Source organism: Harpegnathos saltator, unplaced genomic scaffold (genome assembly GCF_003227715.2).
Source record: "Harpegnathos saltator strain DR-91 unplaced genomic scaffold, Hsal_v8.6 scaffold403, whole genome shotgun sequence".
Lineage (NCBI taxonomy): Eukaryota > Metazoa > Arthropoda > Insecta > Hymenoptera > Formicidae > Harpegnathos > Harpegnathos saltator.
This window is the reverse complement of record NW_020230210.1, coordinates 895,432-914,119: the sequence shown is the minus strand read 5'-3', so window position 1 is coordinate 914,119 and position 18,688 is coordinate 895,432. Positions and strand designations below refer to the sequence as shown.

Here is an 18,688-nt window from a genome sequence, read left to right as displayed (position 1 = left end):
GTCTGGAAATGAAAAGTGCAACATATTGCGGTTGAAAGAACAGACCAAACCTGTAGAGGCTTTCATTTCGATTGGCGAGACTGCGTTTCAGGAGCGTATCACGCAATGGAGCATCTGGGGCGTACTGCACTCTATTGGCAGCGCCACGCGACTTTGCACCCGCGAAGTAAGTCTTCGGTACAAGAATTCGAAAGCTTGCTAGGGTGCGAGGGCCTGAAGGGCCGCAAGGCCTCGGCGTACTCGAGAATCCTCGAGGGCCGGTAACGTGCTCGCGGCGAACGGAAGCGGCGGACCGTCAGCGACCGAACTTTCTTCACATACATACTGCACGCGAGAGAGCGCATCGCGAGCATCAGAGCATTGCACACACGTCGAGCAGACGCTCCTCGGCAGGAGCAAAAACATGGCGAGTTTCGATGACTAGCGGTATATGCTATTCAGCGCACGATTCAGCGTGGATATTGTGCTCGTATTGTTATACTGTTTCTCGCTGATAAATTGTGGCAATTTACATGATAGCGCGGACGATGTTCGTGTGATTCACCGATCGATCGATCAGGCTTCGTAGCACGGGCATTTGTGTGAGAACGCTCGATTTCATATTTAACCTTCAACAAAGGAACACAGAGTCTGAGAAGCTAAGAAAAACTAGCGACGAAAGAAACGCTGAGGAAGATATCAGGCTTGGAGATTACTGCGTTGGAATTGCTAAAACGAAAGTCGCTCGGTTTTATGACATTCCATTAACTGTTACGAGAGCTGACGTCAAGTTGTATGCGGTGGTAGGTGCCAGGTAGAAGAGATATCGTCATTCGCGATGTACGGACCACTGTGACCTTTGTAACGAGCAAATGATACATTTCAGAGGCAGAATTAAGGGTGTTGAGTTTTTGATCATGACTCAACATGTATAGCTTTGAGGGAGATTACAGGCGAAAGCCCCAGCAAAATTTATCAGGAGCGAGCAGGAGGGATGAGAAGGCCGTGCTCTTGCAACATGCGCAGTTGGAGAGATTGAAGAGGGAACAGCAACGTAAGAAGCATGTGGCTGCATTGAAAATTCAAGCATATGTACGTAGCTTCATTATCAGGAAGCTTGTATGTGCGCAAAAGAGAAGAGAATTTGACGAGGCTCAACAGGTGACGGGGCGTAGGAACTTGACTTTGGAGGAATTAGTGCCGTATCTGAGAAAGCTCCTATTCTTTTATAATCATGCTCTAGATGCTAACAGACTGATATGGATCCTTCAGCATTTCCTGAAACATCAGAAGGAGATCAAATTGAAATCAGTCAATTCATTACAATGGCTATGGAGATTGCGGTAAGTTGTTTTAAAAAATACAAGGTTCAATATATATTCATAATAATATGATGAAAAAAGCATTAATGAAAGTTGGATCAGTTAGAGCTCAACTTTTGTTCTTTTTACACAAGAAGAGCAGCGTTTCGGTTTCAATTAATCCATCACTATACATATATTTTTGATTGAACACCAAGTCTAATTTTGATACAATAACTTCAATAATCATCTACGAGAGGATATTTGTTTCAAATTTACCTGCGGAATAAAAAATTTTAAAGAAACTACTAACCACGTTTTAAATAATACACAATATACTTGATACAGGTGGATCCTCCGCATCTCTATGCAGTACAATATACAGGCATTGCCAGATGGAGCCTACTCCATGGCGATACCGTTGCGCGTTCTGGAAGTGTTTACGACGCGGGAAGACACGGAAAGGATACTACGAGAGAACAGTTACCGACATCTAGAAAGTATATTCGTCTATTTGATAAAGCACAACTACTTTGAACAACTGAGGAAATTGCTGGATGAGAAAGTGCCGCCTATGCTGGAGGTGTCGTCGGTCGCGCCGACACCAATCTCCAAGTGTCTGCTGGATATGATAAAACGACCGTTAGACTTGATCTCTTACCTCGATCGTAACGAAAACTTCGCCATATTGATGCTGCAGGAATTGTGTAGAAGCATATTCTGTCCCGGTCTGTCTGATCCCATCCGCATGTTCGTCATACCAGCATTGGCGGAATACAAAGACTTCCCGTACGTCCAACTCATCAGCTGTATCAATCGATCCAACCTGGTAGCCACGATAAATCTGCTTTACTGCGTTTTGTCATTGGAATCTAACCAGATTTGTAAGTAAATAGAAAAAAATCCATTAAATCGATAATTTTAAATTAAAAGCTTTTATATAGTTCTTACTTGTTTATATACATATATATATATATAGTTGATATATACAGTCTTTTATTGTTTCTTTTTTGGCGTAATTGTTTTGAGAGAGGAAAAGAAAAAGAGATAACATTACGTAATTAATGATAAGATATCGCATTTTGATAATGAAAAATATGGTACTGTGAAACGACGTTTAAAACGAACGTTGTAATTTCATGTTCGACGAGATACACGAAATTAGGAAGTTCAAGAAATTCGCTAAGTAATCTTCATTTGCAATTATAATAATCATTTACAAGCATAAAAATAATGAAAGTATAATGGGCAAAGTACGATTGTTCAAACGTTAAACGAAGATCCAGTGGTGTTGACCATCGATCCACTATATTAACATCGTTTATTATTCACGCAGAATTTTACGCTGTAGTTATTAAATTCATATAATTCATTTATAGCATCCTGCAAGTCTGAGGACGCGCTGAGGAATTATCTGCAAGTGCTCGCGTCGCTCACCTCGACCATCATGCCGCTAATCGCCGAACAGACTATGAAGCAAGCCGATGATTCGGACAACGACGAGTCCAACACTAACGTGAGCGATCAACAGCAAACGAACGTGACACGATCACTCGAGATGCTGAACGAGCAGCAACGTGTAAGCGGCATATTATCAGCGGTGGACCGTTTCTGGGACCCTGCGGCCTTGCTGCAGCCACTGTGCGAGCTCTGTCATCACTTGTTAATCATCGACAAGCTGGCGGTCCACAAGTACAAGCTGCTCTACACTCTCGCTTTCAAGCCTATGTTCCTCAAGCATCTGTGGACGACTCTGCTGTCAGTCTGCCAGATATCGCTGTTCGGCGGCGCCACGCCACTCCTGCAAATCATATCGCGTGGCATCGCTCTCTCCGCGGAAGACACTGACAGAATAGTACCGTTGCTAGCGGTGTTCTGTTCGCTGTTTAGCTTGCTGATCGCGACCTTGCACGACACCGAGTTCTTCGTCGAGCACTCGTCCGCGGAAGAGACGTCGGACAGTGGACGGCAACAACAGCACCAACAGCAACAGCAAGCCATACCATTCACCACGTCGGAGTTGGTTGTGTTGTCGAGTCACCTAAAAGGTGTCTGCCTAGGTCTGGTGGAACTAGCATTTCCCGATACTCGACCGACAGTACGTGACGACTACAAGAACGCAGTGTTGGGCCCTGCGTCAACTGTTCAGAGTCGACACGATACGCAAATCTGGACTCACTTGTTCAAGGTGACGGTAGGACTTCTTCGACAGCTGCACACGCGCGATTTGCGGCGTCAGTTTTGTCCAGACGGTCATTGGATAGCGTCGAACGTGATGATTCCCATCGACAAGCCGGAAGACTTTGCATTCCGCAGACGTAGACTACGAGGATATGTTCCTTTCCAGAGTCTGCGAGCTTTCACGAGAGAGGAGCTGGAGGAGGGACCGCCGTTGTCCGCCAAGGAAGTTCGTACACTGACGCTGTTGCGTGAGATACCCTTCGTCGTGCCGTTCAATAATCGAGTGGTAGTGTTTCAGTCGTTGATCTACAAGGATAAAGCGGAACAGCAGGGCGAAGTGCCTCATTTTATGCTGCCGGCCATACAAATTTCCGTCAGGCGGAATTACCTGTACGAGGACGCGTTCGAGAAGCTCTCACCGGAAAACGAACCGGAATTGCGAATGAAGATGCGAGTGCAACTCGTCAATACCGCCGGGCTCGAGGAAGCCGGCGTCGACGGTGGCGGTCTCTTTCGCGAGTTCCTGTCCGAGCTGCTGAAGACATGTTTCGATCCGAACCGAGGCTTCTTCAAGCTTACCAAGGACAACATGCTCTACCCGAACCCCACGGTTCAACTGTTGTTCGACGACTTCCCCAAGCACTATTACTTCATTGGCAGGATCCTCGGTAAGGCGTTGTACGAGAATCTGCTGGTGGAATTGCCGTTCGCTGAGTTCTTCCTGTCGAAAATTGTCGGTCGACAATCCGACGTAGACGTGCATCATTTGGCCTCCTTGGACCCCATCATGTATCGCAATCTGCTGTATCTGAAGAGCTACAAGGGCGATGTGGCTGATCTCGGGCTGGACTTCACTGTGTTGTCCGACGAGCTGGGCGAGAGGCGAGTGGACGAATTGAAACCCAGCGGTGCCAATATTCCCGTAACTAATCACAATCGCATCGAGTACATCCACTTGATGGCCGACTACAAGCTGAACAAGCAAATCCGCGCTCAGTGCTATGCGTTCAAGCAGGGCATAGGCAGCGTGGTTCCGCTCGATTGGCTGCAGATGTTCAACAACAAGGAACTGCAGGTGCTAATATCGGGTGCACAGATCCCCGTGGACGTCAACGACCTTATGCTGCACACCAACTACACGGGAGGATACGCGTCCGACCACCCGACTATCACTGCCTTCTGGAAAATCGTCAACGAGTTTAATGATCAGCAGAAGGGCCAATTGTTGAAGTTCGTCACCAGTTGCAGTCGTCCTCCTCTCCTGGGATTCAAGGTACCGTATCATTACATTATAATTCTCACCGATCCAACATGCTACGTCATGTTGATCTGGAAGACACATCTTTCATTGAATACAACACATTTCATCCTGTCTCTTGGTATAATTCCTAGTTGCCAGTTTATCTTCTTACTCTCGTATTCTCTCGTTTGTAGGAACTCGACCCGCCGTTTTGCATCCAGCACGCCGGTATCGTGGACCGTTTGCCAACCTCGAGTACCTGTATGAATTTATTGAAGCTTCCCGAGTTTCCGGACGAAAAGACTCTGCGCGAGAAACTTTTGTATGCGATACAGGCGGGCGCAGGCTTCGAGCTCAGTTAAATCTATCAATTTACTTTGTTGCCGCCTTCGTCAACGACTTCGTTTGTTCGACCTCATTGTAAATACGACCCTCAAACTCCGAGTACACCAGCAGTAGAAGAGGCGAGGTATCCCCGTAGATGTTATCGTTTTCTTTTTCTCTACTTTGCAAAAAGACTCAGAGTATTCGAGGAGACCCAAGCGCGCTGAAGATGTTAATGTTAACAGGAGGGGCCAATTACTAAGTTATGATATCTACGGAGATCTTTACCGATACACTATTTGCAATTGTGCCGTTTGTAAAGAAGAAAAGAAAAGCCGAACAAAGAACGCAGTGTCTATTGTCGTGATACACGTGCGTGCATGTGTGTGTGTGTGTGTGTGTGTGTGTGTGCGCGGATATTTTTTTCAGTTCCGACTTTTCCACCTTTGGCCTACAACTGTAAATTCTGTATATTTCGATGTTTTATATATTTCACCATGAATGTGTCTCTACGACTTATTATATCCGCTTGGAGAGCGAGAGCATAGATATATGTATGTATTTATGAGATAACGTTAAGTCAGTGTAAATAAAATATCTCGAAGTTGAACGCGTTGAACCTTAATCGTATTGTTCGCGCGAAGAATCACAACCCCTCTCGTCTCATCGGATTGCACTATTCACAGCATTGGGCACAGTGTTGGAGGCATTTATTCCCTCCGAACCTTTTGCGCGTGTCAATTTACGTCACGCGTGTAACTGCTTATCATACTCGTACCTAAATGGAATATTGGGGGTTTCTGTGCGGTATTTATTGTGCCGCATAAATCCGCAACTCTGTAACTCAAAGCGTACTCAAGAAAATTAAGAAAAACTAAATTTTTGGTAGCCCCGTACTTTTCGAATTTTAAGTTTTTCTTTATTGTGCCGTATTGTGCTATACATATATGTTTGTGCTGATTTGTGCTGTAAACGCGAGACCGATAACTTCAATAACATCTGAGAAAAAAAATAACGAAAATTTGCCAGCCCCCCATTTTTGTCCGAATGAACTCAATTTTTGTTTGTAAATCCCTACAAATTTGTGTCATTTAAAGAAATTGGATATCTCCTTTTATCCAGTAGAAAAAATGTTAAAATACAAATTAACAAATAACTTTTTCTACAATGCGTTTATCGCAAGTCTGCAAGTTGTGCTGAATTGTGCTAACCGAGTACAATAAGAAACCACAGATGTATCGAAAACTACTCAGATTGCAGAAACAATTTACAAAAATGCTTAAGCATATGCTCTGAGATTCTCTCTGTGCGTACGACGCGTGTGTGTATGCGTGTGTATGCACATGTACGTCACGTACACTTTAAATGCAACATACGCACACGGACACACATTGCGGTAGAAAACGCCTGACGAAGTATAAATAAATACTAACGTAATGCTGAAACATTTTGGGAAAATAATTTTGGGTACAAAATATCATCTTGTATCATATATTTATAGGATATTAATTTTATATGTATGTATATATACTATACGTATGTAATCTTCATGATATTAATCATGTAATCATACATAATCTTAATTCTTATTTTTTTCGCATGTTAACATGTTAATTCATGTTACAAACACATAATGTGCGAGATCGTACTTGTCAAGTACGCTATTATGATTGTAGCACGGACATGAAAATGCCGCCTGAAAGTGGATGTGGCAACGTAGTTCCCTTCTCCCCCTTCCCTTTTCAAAATAGATGCAGATGGCGTTCTTTCTCAATGCGGAAAATCGGTGTTGCTGAAAACCGTATTGGCCGCTCTCAGTACCGCAATTCTGTAACTCGTTATTGGAGTTAACGACACTTTCGTTATCGTTGCGCAGCTTTTGTATATCGTAGAAAAGCTGCGCAACAATAACGAAACTGTCGTTAACTCCAATAACGAGTTACAGAATCGCACCACTGGGGGCTATATTCGTACCTGCATATCGACAGTTGGCGTCGTCGTAGCAATATTGCGCAGCTTTTTTGTTATATGAAAAACTGTAACTCGTTATTGGAGTTAACGACAGTTTCGTTATTGTTGCGCAGTTTTTCTATGGTATACAAAAGCTGCGCAACGATAACGAAAGTGTCGTTAACTCCAATAACGAGTTACAGAATCGCATCACAGGTTTCTTTCTGCTTGCGGCTAAGGCTAATATTACAATGTGTTAAGTAAAAGCGTTATTCATAAAAAATTTATTCAACAATTTTTTTTTTTACATATATACATTTGACATGTTCCAAGGCAATGCGCAATTATGTTAATAACGAGTCCAATCACCACCAGCATCGATAATCGCTTGGCATCTCCGAGGCATACTATCCACCAAATATTCGAGGGGAAGTGCCTTCCAAATGTGTCGAATTTCTCGGGAGAGCTGCTTCAAAGTGAAGACACATTTTCCTTGAAGCTTCTGCTTGATGTAGGCCCAGACATTTTCGATGAGATTAACATCAGGCGATTGTGAAGGCCAATCAAGTGTGATGATGCCATTTTCCCGTTTCCAGTCAGTGCAGAGTCGGCTCCGGTGTTTGGGACTATTGTCCTCTTGCAAGATCCATTCTTCGTCTTTTGTGATGAATTGACGTTCGGCAGTCGATAACAAGGCTTTCTTGTAAATTTGGACCATCTTGGGAGCATTGAGGTTGTCGGTACAGAGGTACAAAACGCCAAAACCCTTCTTTGAGAAACAGCCCCAAAGATGCACCTTGATTGGATGTTTGACAGTGCGCTGGACGAACTGGTTTGGGGAGGAACACCATGCCCGTGGAATAATTACAAAACCCCAAACAGAAGCTTCATCAGAAAAAACTACATTACTCCAGTCACGATCAATGTTTTTCTGGGCCCAGGCGAGTCGTTTGGCAGCATGTTTTTCGGACAGCAGTGGTTTCTTCAATGTACTCCGCCATTTCAAATTATTTGCACACAAATATTTACGAACAGTAACGTGCGATACGTCCAGTCCTTTTTGCTTCAATTTCGCTTGCCCTTGACGCAAGGACAAGCCAGGATTCCGCGAAAACAATGTCACGATCTGTTTTTCATTCTTTTTGGTCACTTTCTCTATTGAACCACGATCTGGAAGGTCGTCGACATTTTTCGACTCTTTAAATCGATTCACCCACTTCTCAACAAACGCCTTCGACTTTTTAATGTACTTGGCTGCAACTGCATAAGACATTTTTGGCCCTTTTGGGTGCGTGCAAAGAAACACGACTTCGAAACGTTTCGCGTACACATTACTCATCGCGGTTTCTGTTTCTCTGACAAAAGATCGACATAGGGCCGTATTCATAGTCCGGTCTTATATTTAAGATCGTCTTAAGTTCATCTTCAGATGCTGTATAGATCATTTCATTAGCTATAGAATATCTGAACGTGAACTCAAGACGGTCTTAAATATAAGATCCGACTATGAATACAGCCCATAGATTGAAATTTTTTCACCAAAGCGCCAAAGGCGGAGGTTCTCTGAACCTGATAAAAAAAATTTAGGTTTGTATAACTTACCGACTACGAGTAATGCCGTACACGCTCTTACTTAACACACTGTACATGTGTCGTACGACAAGCTTTTCGGATACTTTGATTGACTTTGATGACCTAATCTACAATACGTGTCGTAAGTTGTAAGCCGTAAGAATTGGCGAATCACAGTCGATTATTACAAAAATAATCAGCTATAATTGGTCAATTCTTACGGCTTACAACTTACGATACGTATTGTAGAATGACCTTTAACTTTCAGATTCGGCTTCCACGTCAAAATACACAAGATAGGTGAGTGAGCGAAATTCAAGGTGATGCTCGTCTTCTAAATAATTACCCTCTTTTTTACTGCACTGCTGAATTGCTAGAGTGTAAAAAAATATAGTTGTCTCATTTTAATTTATTGCACCAGTTCAGCAATGCAACTAAAAAGAACAGACTCTAGGAACTCTAGGAATGAAAAGTGTAATATAAGCATTTCGTAGTAATTTCGTCAGAGGCGTTGCTATCGTCAAACTCATATTTCGTGACATGAACTGTAACGTCATAATTTAAATTTCTTTTCAATACGAAAATACGGTTTCATTTAGCTTCCTTCCAGAATTCATCTGAGTCATTTGAGTTGTCACAATCCTGGAGGACAAACGAACGTTCAATTGAGGTGAAGTTGACAAAGAAAAGGTTAGATTTTAAAATATTTTTCCTTTATATCTTAACTAATGCAAGATATGGGAGAATAATCCCAAACGTATTCAGATTGTCCTAGAGTGTCATTATCAAATATTCAGGATGATCCTAAAATACTTTGGGTTATTGGAAATATCATCTCGCAAATCTAAGAATCTGCACTTCAAATTATGACGGCGTTACGCAAATTCTCGCGATCTCTATTCATTTGGCATAATTAGAATTCTCGCATCTTATGTTTTAATAAATTTTTACTCTCCGAATACAAGTTATCCGCTTGTGCGAACTGGCATGAAATGTGAAATTTGCGCAGCCGCTTTTAAATTGTTGAATTTAAAATGGAGATTTAAAATGTTGAAGTGTTTCAAAACATGTATTTTAAGAAATTACATATCATACATGGCGGAAATTGCATCATTTAACATATGTAATTCGCATTTTAAGTAAAAATATGAATTTATAAAATGGTAAACCAATTTTAGTCGGCAGCTTTAACTACAAGAGAAAACTGACTTATTTGACGAAAACCGCGCGAGAAATTGTCATCGGACTGAAAGATTCTTTAACAAAATCACATCGTGACATTGGTAGTTACGAGAAGATGATTCATCGAGCCGCTATGCTTTACTTTATTATATATCCCGTGTTTGTGTATAAATAGAACTGAAGTTGATGTGTTTAATAATATTTATTGACCTCTTCGACCAAACACTGAATAATTCAATCGTTTTGTTTTGTTGATTAAAGGGAGCTTTATCGAGTGGAATAAGTATATATAACATATAAAGAAGTACTGGGGGATAAGTGCCTCCTTCGGCCAGATTTCGGCGATGACGTATACTTTCCCTCTGCTATCGCTTTCGGCTTGACGACCGAGCCGCCACTTAAAAGTCTTTTGTTCGCCTCCGTGGCAGTTGGATTCCCGTAACTACGCATATTTTTGATCGTGGAAACTGCGTACGCGTTATTCCTGTTTTTCTTTTACTTTCGTAATCATTGACTGGCGTAGGAGATAGAGTATAATAGTTCTGCTCAGAGCCATTTATTGAGCCAGAACCAGACCGAGCCGCCAATCGCACGTGACATTTGTTTTCAGGAGCGTCCGCGTATGAAAAATACGTTGCTCACACAGCAGAAATATTCAAAATATATCACAGGGATATTCTGAAAATATTGTGATATTCTTATGGATGGGATCGTGCCAAACCGTCATTAGAATTTTAACGATAGATTTTTATATCACTTGTGAGGTACTATTGTTGGTACGTTTTTTTTCTTGAGTCATTTCCTCACTGGGCTTGTTCCAGTAAAAATTGATAAAAATGAAACATTATGACTCTATTCTAATGACGGTTTGGTGGAAAGTACGGTCCCGCGTATTTTTCATACGCGATGAGTCCTTATTCTCGAAAACTTGTGAAAAATATCGTATACGATATTTCATCAATAGGGCAATTTAATTAGCTGAGTATATCGTCCTAGACAGCACATGATCTCCTGGGAACGTCCTGTGAACGTCCTGAGGATGAAGAAACGTCCTCAGAACGTCCTTAAGACGTACTCTGGACGTCCTCTGAACATCTGTGCTGTTAGGGCGTGATATCTAATGACATTCATGAAATATTGTACGAGACATTTTTCAAGAATACGGTCCTTAAAAACGAAACTGTCGGCGGCTCGGCCGTCAAGTCGGAAGCGGTAACCCAGACAGAACAGAAAATCGTGATGACATAAAAATGACGTAAAAATGATGAGGAAAACTCATTTTTTTTCATTATGATTCAGTCATTCTCTCGTCATTTTAATGTCGTCATGATTATCTGTTCTGCCTGGGTAATAAAGAGAAAGTAGGTGCCGTGTCTGAAATCCGGTCGAAGTGGACACTTATCCTCCAGCATTGCTACAAAGCAACAGGTCTTTATTTTATCTTGCCTGATTTATTTTGTGTGGCATATTTTAAAATTTTTATTAGTTTTCTTCCAACGATCCATTACACGGTTTGAAATAACATTAGCGCAGCGAGATAAGAATGGTCAATGCAACGAACGTTATCATTGATTGCGACGCTGGTGTAGACGACGCTCTAGCACTGTATCTTTTTCTGGTCGCTCACAAACACCGAAAGCTTCGTATTGAAGCCGTGACATGCGTTTATGGAAACACCGACGTCAATAATGTAGCGTCTAACGTATTAAGAGTGCTTGAACTATTTGATAACTATAATGTAAGTAATATTATTGTGTATCAAAATTTACTTACAATAAACGAATGTTGTCTGAACTTTATTTTATCTTCATCTTATGTCTTCATAGATCAAGCTAAAAATTGTGTACATTAAATGCTATTCTTTTAGATACCAGTTCATATGGGAGCTTACTCCCCCCTGACAAGTAATAAAGAATACTCAAGAAAAAAGGAGGATCAGTTTTATGGATCAGACGGATTCGGCGACATCCTCAAGCAACCGGATCTCACAAAATTGCGATTTTCTCATGCCGTATATGCTCTACATAAATATACGTCAGATAATAAAGGTAATACACAGAGTATATTTTATCATAGTTATGTAGTACATAGTTATACCATATATAGTAATTTGCTGCTCTTTGATTGAAGGTAACATCAGCATAGTTTGCCTAGGTCCTCTGACAAACATCGCATTGGCCATAAATCTTTACAGAGATTTCAAGCAGAACATGAAAGATCTCTATATAATGGGGGGAAGCTTAACTGGTAACTTTATAATTATTCAATTATTAATTTATTATGTTGAATTGATCAAACATTTTTAACTTTATTTTCCGAATGTACTTCAAGGTCAAGGTGATATAAAACATATAACATTGAATTTTTATTCTGATCCGGAGAGTGCATCACTCGTGCTCGACAACGTCACTAAACCTATATACTTGTTGCCATGGGAAACCTGCTTGAAGTCTCGTATATCATATGTATGTATTAAGTTAAATTATAAGATCACATACTTGAAAGACTATCAAATAATTAATGTCTTATTGGTACAGGTCTTATCTGACTAGTAACATTGTAAATTAATTAGCACCATTACAAATTGATAATTTTTAGACTGTAATTGCAACCAATTTTTTAGGATTGGCGCGTAAACATACTGGGAAAAGTAAATACACCTTTCATACAAATGTTGAATAGAGTCGAAGATATCTGTCAACTCATCAGAAAGGGTCGAAAAATAGGGAGAAGCTTGGATGCCCAACATTATGTAATAAGCGACGCAATTTTAGCTGGTATTGTTATAAGACCTGACATGGCTAGGAACATTTGTGCGTGTTATGCAGACGTTGAATTACACGGCAGCAAAACTCGGGGTCAGATTGTTATTGATCGTGGATCAATGAAGAAAAACGTACATTTGATAGAGAATTTCGATTCGGAAACATTAAAACAATTATTACTGTTTGCAGTAAACCCTGACCAAAAAGACAAGTCAGTTTTATACTCACAAGACCCCACAAATAAAAAAATATTAAATGAAGACAAAAATGCATTTAAATAATTGTAAAAAGAATGAATAAATAAAAGATTCAATGGCTATAAAAGATTAAAGCATATCTTATGAATTTCTTCGATGTACAGTATATGATATTTTTTGGTTTTTAAATTTATACAAAAATATTTCTTTGTTCTCTTAATAATAAATAATAATAAATAAGTAAATAAGTTTCTAGTACTTTCATTATTAATAAATAAAGTGAAGATCATTAATGTTCCAACTATTTGTGTAATTAGAAAGCGTAATTAATCGCAACTAATTATACATAAAGTGATAAAAAATACCTTATCAACAATTAAACGAACTCTATCACTCTTTATAGTTAGAGAAGATATTTTTATATAACATTTAAATATTATTTTTTCATAACAGAAGCGGTTATTATATAAAAGTAAGAAGAAACAAACCATGGGTAAATTACAACTGTAGAAAGCAAGTCGATAAAATATATGCGAGAAACATATCGTCATGAATTCACTTTCAAGAATACAAGATTAAGGAACACGATATGGAGCTAATGACTTTGGTGCCGGACTTCAAGATAGTGCCAAATACTCGTGTACGCGTATTCTTTAGAAAATTTTATACACATCATTGCAAGAAAAATAACGAAATATAAAAGCATACTTATCTAAGAATACTTATATAAAAAATAAATTACCTAGTTGGAGTTTTCGTCTAAGCTTTTCTGCTCACTTGTTAATGTTTAATCATTTATGTAGCATTCACCGTGCGTGAAACATATTTGCGAAGTGCCGACAGAAGAAGATCCACTGACAACGCTGATTCCTGGAAGAACTGCCTGGCCAATATTGCGACGTTGGATCCTGAGTACGCGGATAGCGTCTCGCAGACATCCATTTACGCGATGGTATCTGAAGAGTAGCAAGGCGTTTTATTATGAGATTAGCCGGCACATCCAAACTTATCCCTATATGATTCATCCCTTCAGTTCATTCAGGTAGATTCCTGCAAAAAATAATACTGGGTTAAAATTCAAATTTCTTAAAACAATTTCTATCTTCATAATTTTATGACGAAAAAACTAAGCGTTATTTCGTATCTACAATTTCCCTCCACTGCTGAAGCAAAATTAAATATATGTATATATATGTATATATGTATGTATGGGTGTGTAGAATAACATGGGAAACCGTGATGACACTGTTCATCGTAGTAGCTCTGATAGTCACACCGACTCTTTTCACGTTCTACTCTGAGAATCACGAAAAATGGCATATTAATCACACGATCAACGTTGTGTTCATCTGTGACATAACGATACGATTTTTCACCGGTTACTACGACTATCAAACACAATCGATAGTTCTAAACCCAAAAATCGTAGCGAGGTATGTAACAATAACTTAAAGTAAAAGTAATCACTATTAATTACAACTATCAAACAGAACTTATGATACTTCATACTTTTAAGAAAATCATCTTATGAAATTTTCCATAGTAATGAGTATTTTATATTACAAAGCTTTTTTCTCTCTATTATAATTGATTGCTTCCCTCAAATTGTTTTAAATCTGTATTATCCTAGAGAAAATATGTAGAGATCAAAATTTTTCTATTAACTCTAAAAAATATAAATCTAAATATAAATAAAAATATAAATATTAAACGGTATATATGGAGAATATAAGTTTTTTTCCGTTAAAAACGCAACGCAAACAATTCTATCCTAATTCGCAGCAAGTACTTGAGGGGATTCTTTGTCTTGGATATATTATCTGTATTACCTTTAGAACTTCTTACTACGGTTCCCGAATCGGTATGGTACCTGAAGTCATTGAACCTGCTCAAAATATTATGGCTACGGATCATGCTCGTATATTCACGCAGACTTTATTATGTGCAGTTTACTGTGTTACCCTTTCCTCTTTACAAAAAAAAAAAAAAAAACTAATCATGTGACAATTAACATCAATAAATTGTAGATGTACGGAATAAACTTTCACTTGTATAAAATCGCGGAGGTGGGCGCTATTCTCGTCGTATGCGTGCACTGGGTTGCCTGTCTGGAGTATTATATACCGTTAGTTGTCGCTAAGTTAGCCGGATCGGATGACGAGTTAGTAAATTGATCAAAAGCACCGAGCGAAACGTCATAGGGAACGATGGTAACGAGGAAAATTTTGAAATTACAGGTCGTGGATTCGATCGCCTTACATGTTGAAGAGAGAAACCAAATTCCGAATTTATCTAGCTTGTATGCACAGAGCTCTCATTGCACTAGCCGGCTCCGCACATTACTTAAATATGTGCACGACGGAAGATATAGTGTACAATTTAATTCTCACTATCCTCGGTTCTCTCAGTTTTATTTACTTGCTAGGTGAACGAATAACATTTAAATATATTATAAACTCACTGAGCGATATTCCCCAATCTCTTTGCTCGAATTGATTCTCATTACAGCACGATTTTCGCAATTACTGACAACGTTTCACTCCACCAGCAAGAGACACTTGAAATTAACTCAACAGCTGCGGCAGTACATGAAACATAAGGAACTTCCATACTTCCTGCAACAACGGTTGCTGACATATTATAACTTTCATAACAGAAAAGGGCTCGAGAGAGACAAGCAAATTATAAAATATGTGTCACCTTGTTTGCGAGAGGTGTGTTTAAAAAAGCGTTTCGTGTTCCTTAAAATTCAATTCAATTTCAGTAACTTTAAAATTAGTTTAGTTTGAAAAAAATTAACTTACTCAACCTTGTTCCTCGAACATGTAACATCGTGCAAAATAACTTATATAATATTATGAATTACGTGCATGATATTGCACATTTAATCTTCAACGGTCTCAGAAGATTCTTTTACACAACTATACGAGTCTGCTAAATAATGTGGAGCTGTTCAGACACCTGCCGCAGATAGTAGTGACGCAATTGGCTGGCGCACTGCATTCGGAGATTCTTATAACGAATGACGTATTGATCAAGGCTGGCACACGTGGCGACGCATTACACATTATCGCCTCCGGCACCGTGGCCATTTTTAATAATATAGGAAAGGAGGTGAAAAATCAGTGATACTTTTTGTTTAAGAATTAAGCCTGCGCTCCGTTGAATTCAATATAGTACTTGTTTTTACCTTAATATATTACATTATATGTCCACATGTTAATGTAACTTCTGCTGTTACATCTGCTTCTTCTTAGTTTAGTGAATTGTAACATATGTCTTGTTTACTAATATCTTTTACATTTAAAATTGAATTGAAATGGACCAGACGCTAAATCTGAAATAGAATCGGGAAGAATAATGCATTACTTTTTTCCGCAAAAACCTTCAAAACTGTGGTGATTCGACGAAGCGCAGGTTCTTTAAATTAATCAAATTATTCATTAAACGTTCTGTGACGCACGCAGATTTGCCACTTGGAAGACGGCGCGTACTTCGGCGAGATAGCATTAGTGATGGAGGACGAGTGGCGGATCGCTAGCGTCGTGGCTGTGGAGAATTGCGAAGTGCACGTTCTTTCGCGCGTCAGCTTCCAACGCATCCTGATGCCGTATCCTGATCTATTAAATCATCTAAGAAACGTTGCGCTCACGTTCCTGGAGCAAATGCTGCCGCTCGAGGAGGCGTACGAACTAGATTCCTCGGCATTGACATCCGTTAAGATTAACATCAGTAGCATAAAGACCAAGAGGAGGGACTGAGTTGGCGAACAAGGTAAAGCAGATGCGCCCAATTGTTCTGATAACTCGATGTCCTAGCAAGAATCTTTTTAATCATCTGTTAAAAGCGAATTTAATTAGCTTTTTGAGATCAGGAGGTTCAGTGATGAAATATTAGAGTATTATCCAGTGTTATCCAATGTTAGAAATATCAAAAAGAAGAGAAATAAAAAAATTTCGTATGAGATTTCAAACGAAGTCATTATACTACGTCATCTTGTGCGACGTCATCTTCGCCTCTTTTATTCGTCTCGTAAATACTCAATTTATATTTTTTCATATTATTTAACCATTAACTATATATATATATATATATATGTGTGTGTGTATATATATATACTATATATATATTTTATTTTTTCATTTAATTTAATAGATTGAAAAGTATATCAACTATATGTTTATAACAATCGAGACAACGAAAAGTTCAACAAGTTCGTCAAATTCTCAGTATAATAGTGACGAATCAACGACCAACAATAATCGTTCTGTTTACAAACTTAAAGTGTTCATATTTCTCACTAATCACGCTATAAAATAACAGCTTTGGAGAGTCAGCGTCTCGTATGCGTGGAATGTTTTCTTCGTTTCACAGATTAGATTGAGCGAATCAAGTTTCGTTTTCTACTTTTCACTCGCTTATCTGCGGCGACCGGATCGTTTCACGCTCGGCGGAAATGGCGCGCGTCAGAAGTGACGGGCTCGTCTCCTCTGCGGGTTCCTGTATGACTGCTGATACACGGACATGAGGCGCCAATGTTCCGGATAATCGGCATCCCGGCAGCCGTGGATCACGCTGAACGGCGGTGCCAAGGTGTCGATACAGAAAGCTCGTCTAGCGAACGGCGTTCGCGGTCTTGGCACTGTCATCTTGGCCGGTGGCAGGCCGTTCCTACGGATGTCATCGCTCTTCCCTTCGACACCGAGCGCGATTCCTACGGCGGATCTGATCAGTCGTGGATCCCGTCGTCTCTCCTCGACGATCTCCTTCGATTCGCAGGCGGCACACCTACGCTCGGTGACTCGCGGCACGGAATTCATTCGCGCGGACTTCCTGCCTCGTGGGAGTTCCGCCACTTCCGCTATGGCGACCGATTTCATGCCGTCGCAGAGGCACTCGCAGCAGCATCGATCCTCCGAAGTCAAGTTCGCCTCTCGTTTGCCCTTCTCGCCCGCGCAACCGCACTCGCGATGGTCGCCCTCTTGGCCGTGAGCAAGGAGCTCGCGGTTCTTCGGTGCCGGCGTATGCTGGATCAGAGCGAAAATCGCCGGCGCCGAGCCGCCGTCAGAGCCGTCGATATGCATTGCCTTGCGCGGCTCATACACAGGATCGATCGGAGTCTCCCAGCAAATCGCCAGGTCCATCCTGGTCTTGGGCTCTTTGCAACCGAGTGCGGGTGTGAAGCGATCTCGCTTCGTCAGGACGTTCGCTCGATTCCGATGTTTGGCGTCGCAGGTAGCCGAGCAAGAACGATAGCCGTGCGCGGCAACCGTCATATTCTTGAACACGCGGTCGTCCACTTTATCCGGGAGCGGCTGGTGCTGCAGGTTCTCTGCGTGCAGCCTCTTCGCCAAGGCGAACTTGTCATAACACGAATTGGTCTCGATGGCTTCGCCTATTCCCTCGTCCTCCTCTTTTTCTCTCTTGTCCTCGTTGACGGTTCTTCTCCGTGACTTCGGGCATCCTGATGCGTGTTTCCTTGAGGTCGCAGAATCGCGACCGCATCGGCAGCAACATCCGCGAGGTTCGTTGGCCTTGCGAGCGATCGATTTGCCATGACACTCGTACGACTCCATGTGGCTCATCTTCTTCCCAAGCACCGCGAGAATTACGTTTACCAACAGAAATGATTTTAAAAGAATCTTGTAGGCTCGATGATCAACTCATTCGAGTCTCACTTGATCCATCGAGGATGGCTAAAACGAGAAATACTCGGTTCTCCTCTTCCTTTTTGCTATTCATGATATTAGACAATGACCTCTTCGCGCTTAGATCATCTCCCTCTCTTCTTCGACGGTGTTCTTCGCAGTCGCTCGTGAGTAACGGCATGCTGTATAATCCAATTCTCGACGATATCGTTTCGTTGCTGATATCCGATTAAAACCAACAGTCCTCATATCGTTTCTGCGCCGAAATAAAGACGCTCGTTCGCAGTGCTTGGTCAGCTTCCTCTTTACCTGGAATGTATACGCGCGACTGTTAATGAATTAATTTAAG

The 18,688-nt window shown here is 40.7% G+C and overlaps 4 protein-coding genes across 8 annotated transcripts; 3 read left to right on the top strand and 1 right to left on the bottom strand.

Moving 5' to 3' along the window:
• Nucleotides 1-135: 135 nt before the first annotated feature.
• Nucleotides 136-5,933, top strand: LOC105189313 (ubiquitin-protein ligase E3C). 3 transcript variants are annotated; one of them, XM_011151332.3, is made up of 5 exons: nt 136-793; nt 866-1,322; nt 1,629-2,164; nt 2,660-4,734; nt 4,896-5,933. In XM_011151332.3, the coding sequence occupies exons 2-5, from the start codon at nt 907-909 to the stop codon at nt 5,061-5,063; spliced, it is 3,195 nt and encodes a 1,064-aa protein (XP_011149634.1). In that variant the 5' UTR covers nt 136-793; nt 866-906; the 3' UTR covers nt 5,064-5,933. The 3 variants fall into 3 exon arrangements, with proteins under 3 accessions (XP_011149634.1, XP_011149633.1, XP_025156921.1); XM_011151331.3 differs by having other exon boundaries at nt 137-782; XM_025301136.1 differs by having other exon boundaries at nt 137-1,071; nt 1,141-1,322.
• Nucleotides 5,934-8,831: 2,898 nt separating this feature from the next.
• On the top strand, nt 8,832-12,790 carry LOC105189338 (pyrimidine-specific ribonucleoside hydrolase RihA-like). 3 transcript variants are annotated; one of them, XM_025301194.1, is made up of 7 exons: nt 8,832-8,847; nt 9,158-9,237; nt 11,258-11,467; nt 11,597-11,777; nt 11,860-11,976; nt 12,061-12,194; nt 12,353-12,790. In XM_025301194.1, exons 3-7 carry the CDS (start codon nt 11,273-11,275, stop codon nt 12,773-12,775), a joined length of 1,050 nt encoding a protein of 349 aa, XP_025156979.1. In that variant the 5' UTR covers nt 8,832-8,847; nt 9,158-9,237; nt 11,258-11,272; the 3' UTR covers nt 12,776-12,790. The 3 variants fall into 3 exon arrangements, with proteins under 3 accessions (XP_025156979.1, XP_025156978.1, XP_019699821.2); XM_025301193.1 differs by having other exon boundaries at nt 11,216-11,467; XM_019844262.2 differs by lacking the exon at nt 8,832-8,847 and having other exon boundaries at nt 9,140-9,237; nt 11,216-11,467.
• Nucleotides 12,791-13,078: 288 nt separating this feature from the next.
• LOC105189314 (potassium/sodium hyperpolarization-activated cyclic nucleotide-gated channel 1) lies at nt 13,079-16,735 on the top strand. The gene is made up of 9 exons (XM_011151334.3): nt 13,079-13,331; nt 13,495-13,733; nt 13,912-14,124; nt 14,474-14,633; nt 14,719-14,852; nt 14,929-15,116; nt 15,200-15,405; nt 15,596-15,805; nt 16,159-16,735. Exons 1-9 carry the CDS (start codon nt 13,281-13,283, stop codon nt 16,450-16,452), a joined length of 1,695 nt encoding a protein of 564 aa, XP_011149636.1. The 5' UTR covers nt 13,079-13,280; the 3' UTR covers nt 16,453-16,735.
• A 122-nt stretch (nt 16,736-16,857) lies between these two features.
• LOC105189315 (uncharacterized) lies at nt 16,858-18,432 on the bottom strand. The gene has a single exon (XM_011151335.3). It carries the CDS (start codon nt 18,274-18,276, stop codon nt 17,158-17,160), a length of 1,119 nt encoding a protein of 372 aa, XP_011149637.1. The 5' UTR covers nt 18,277-18,432; the 3' UTR covers nt 16,858-17,157.
• Nucleotides 18,433-18,688: the final 256 nt, after the last annotated feature.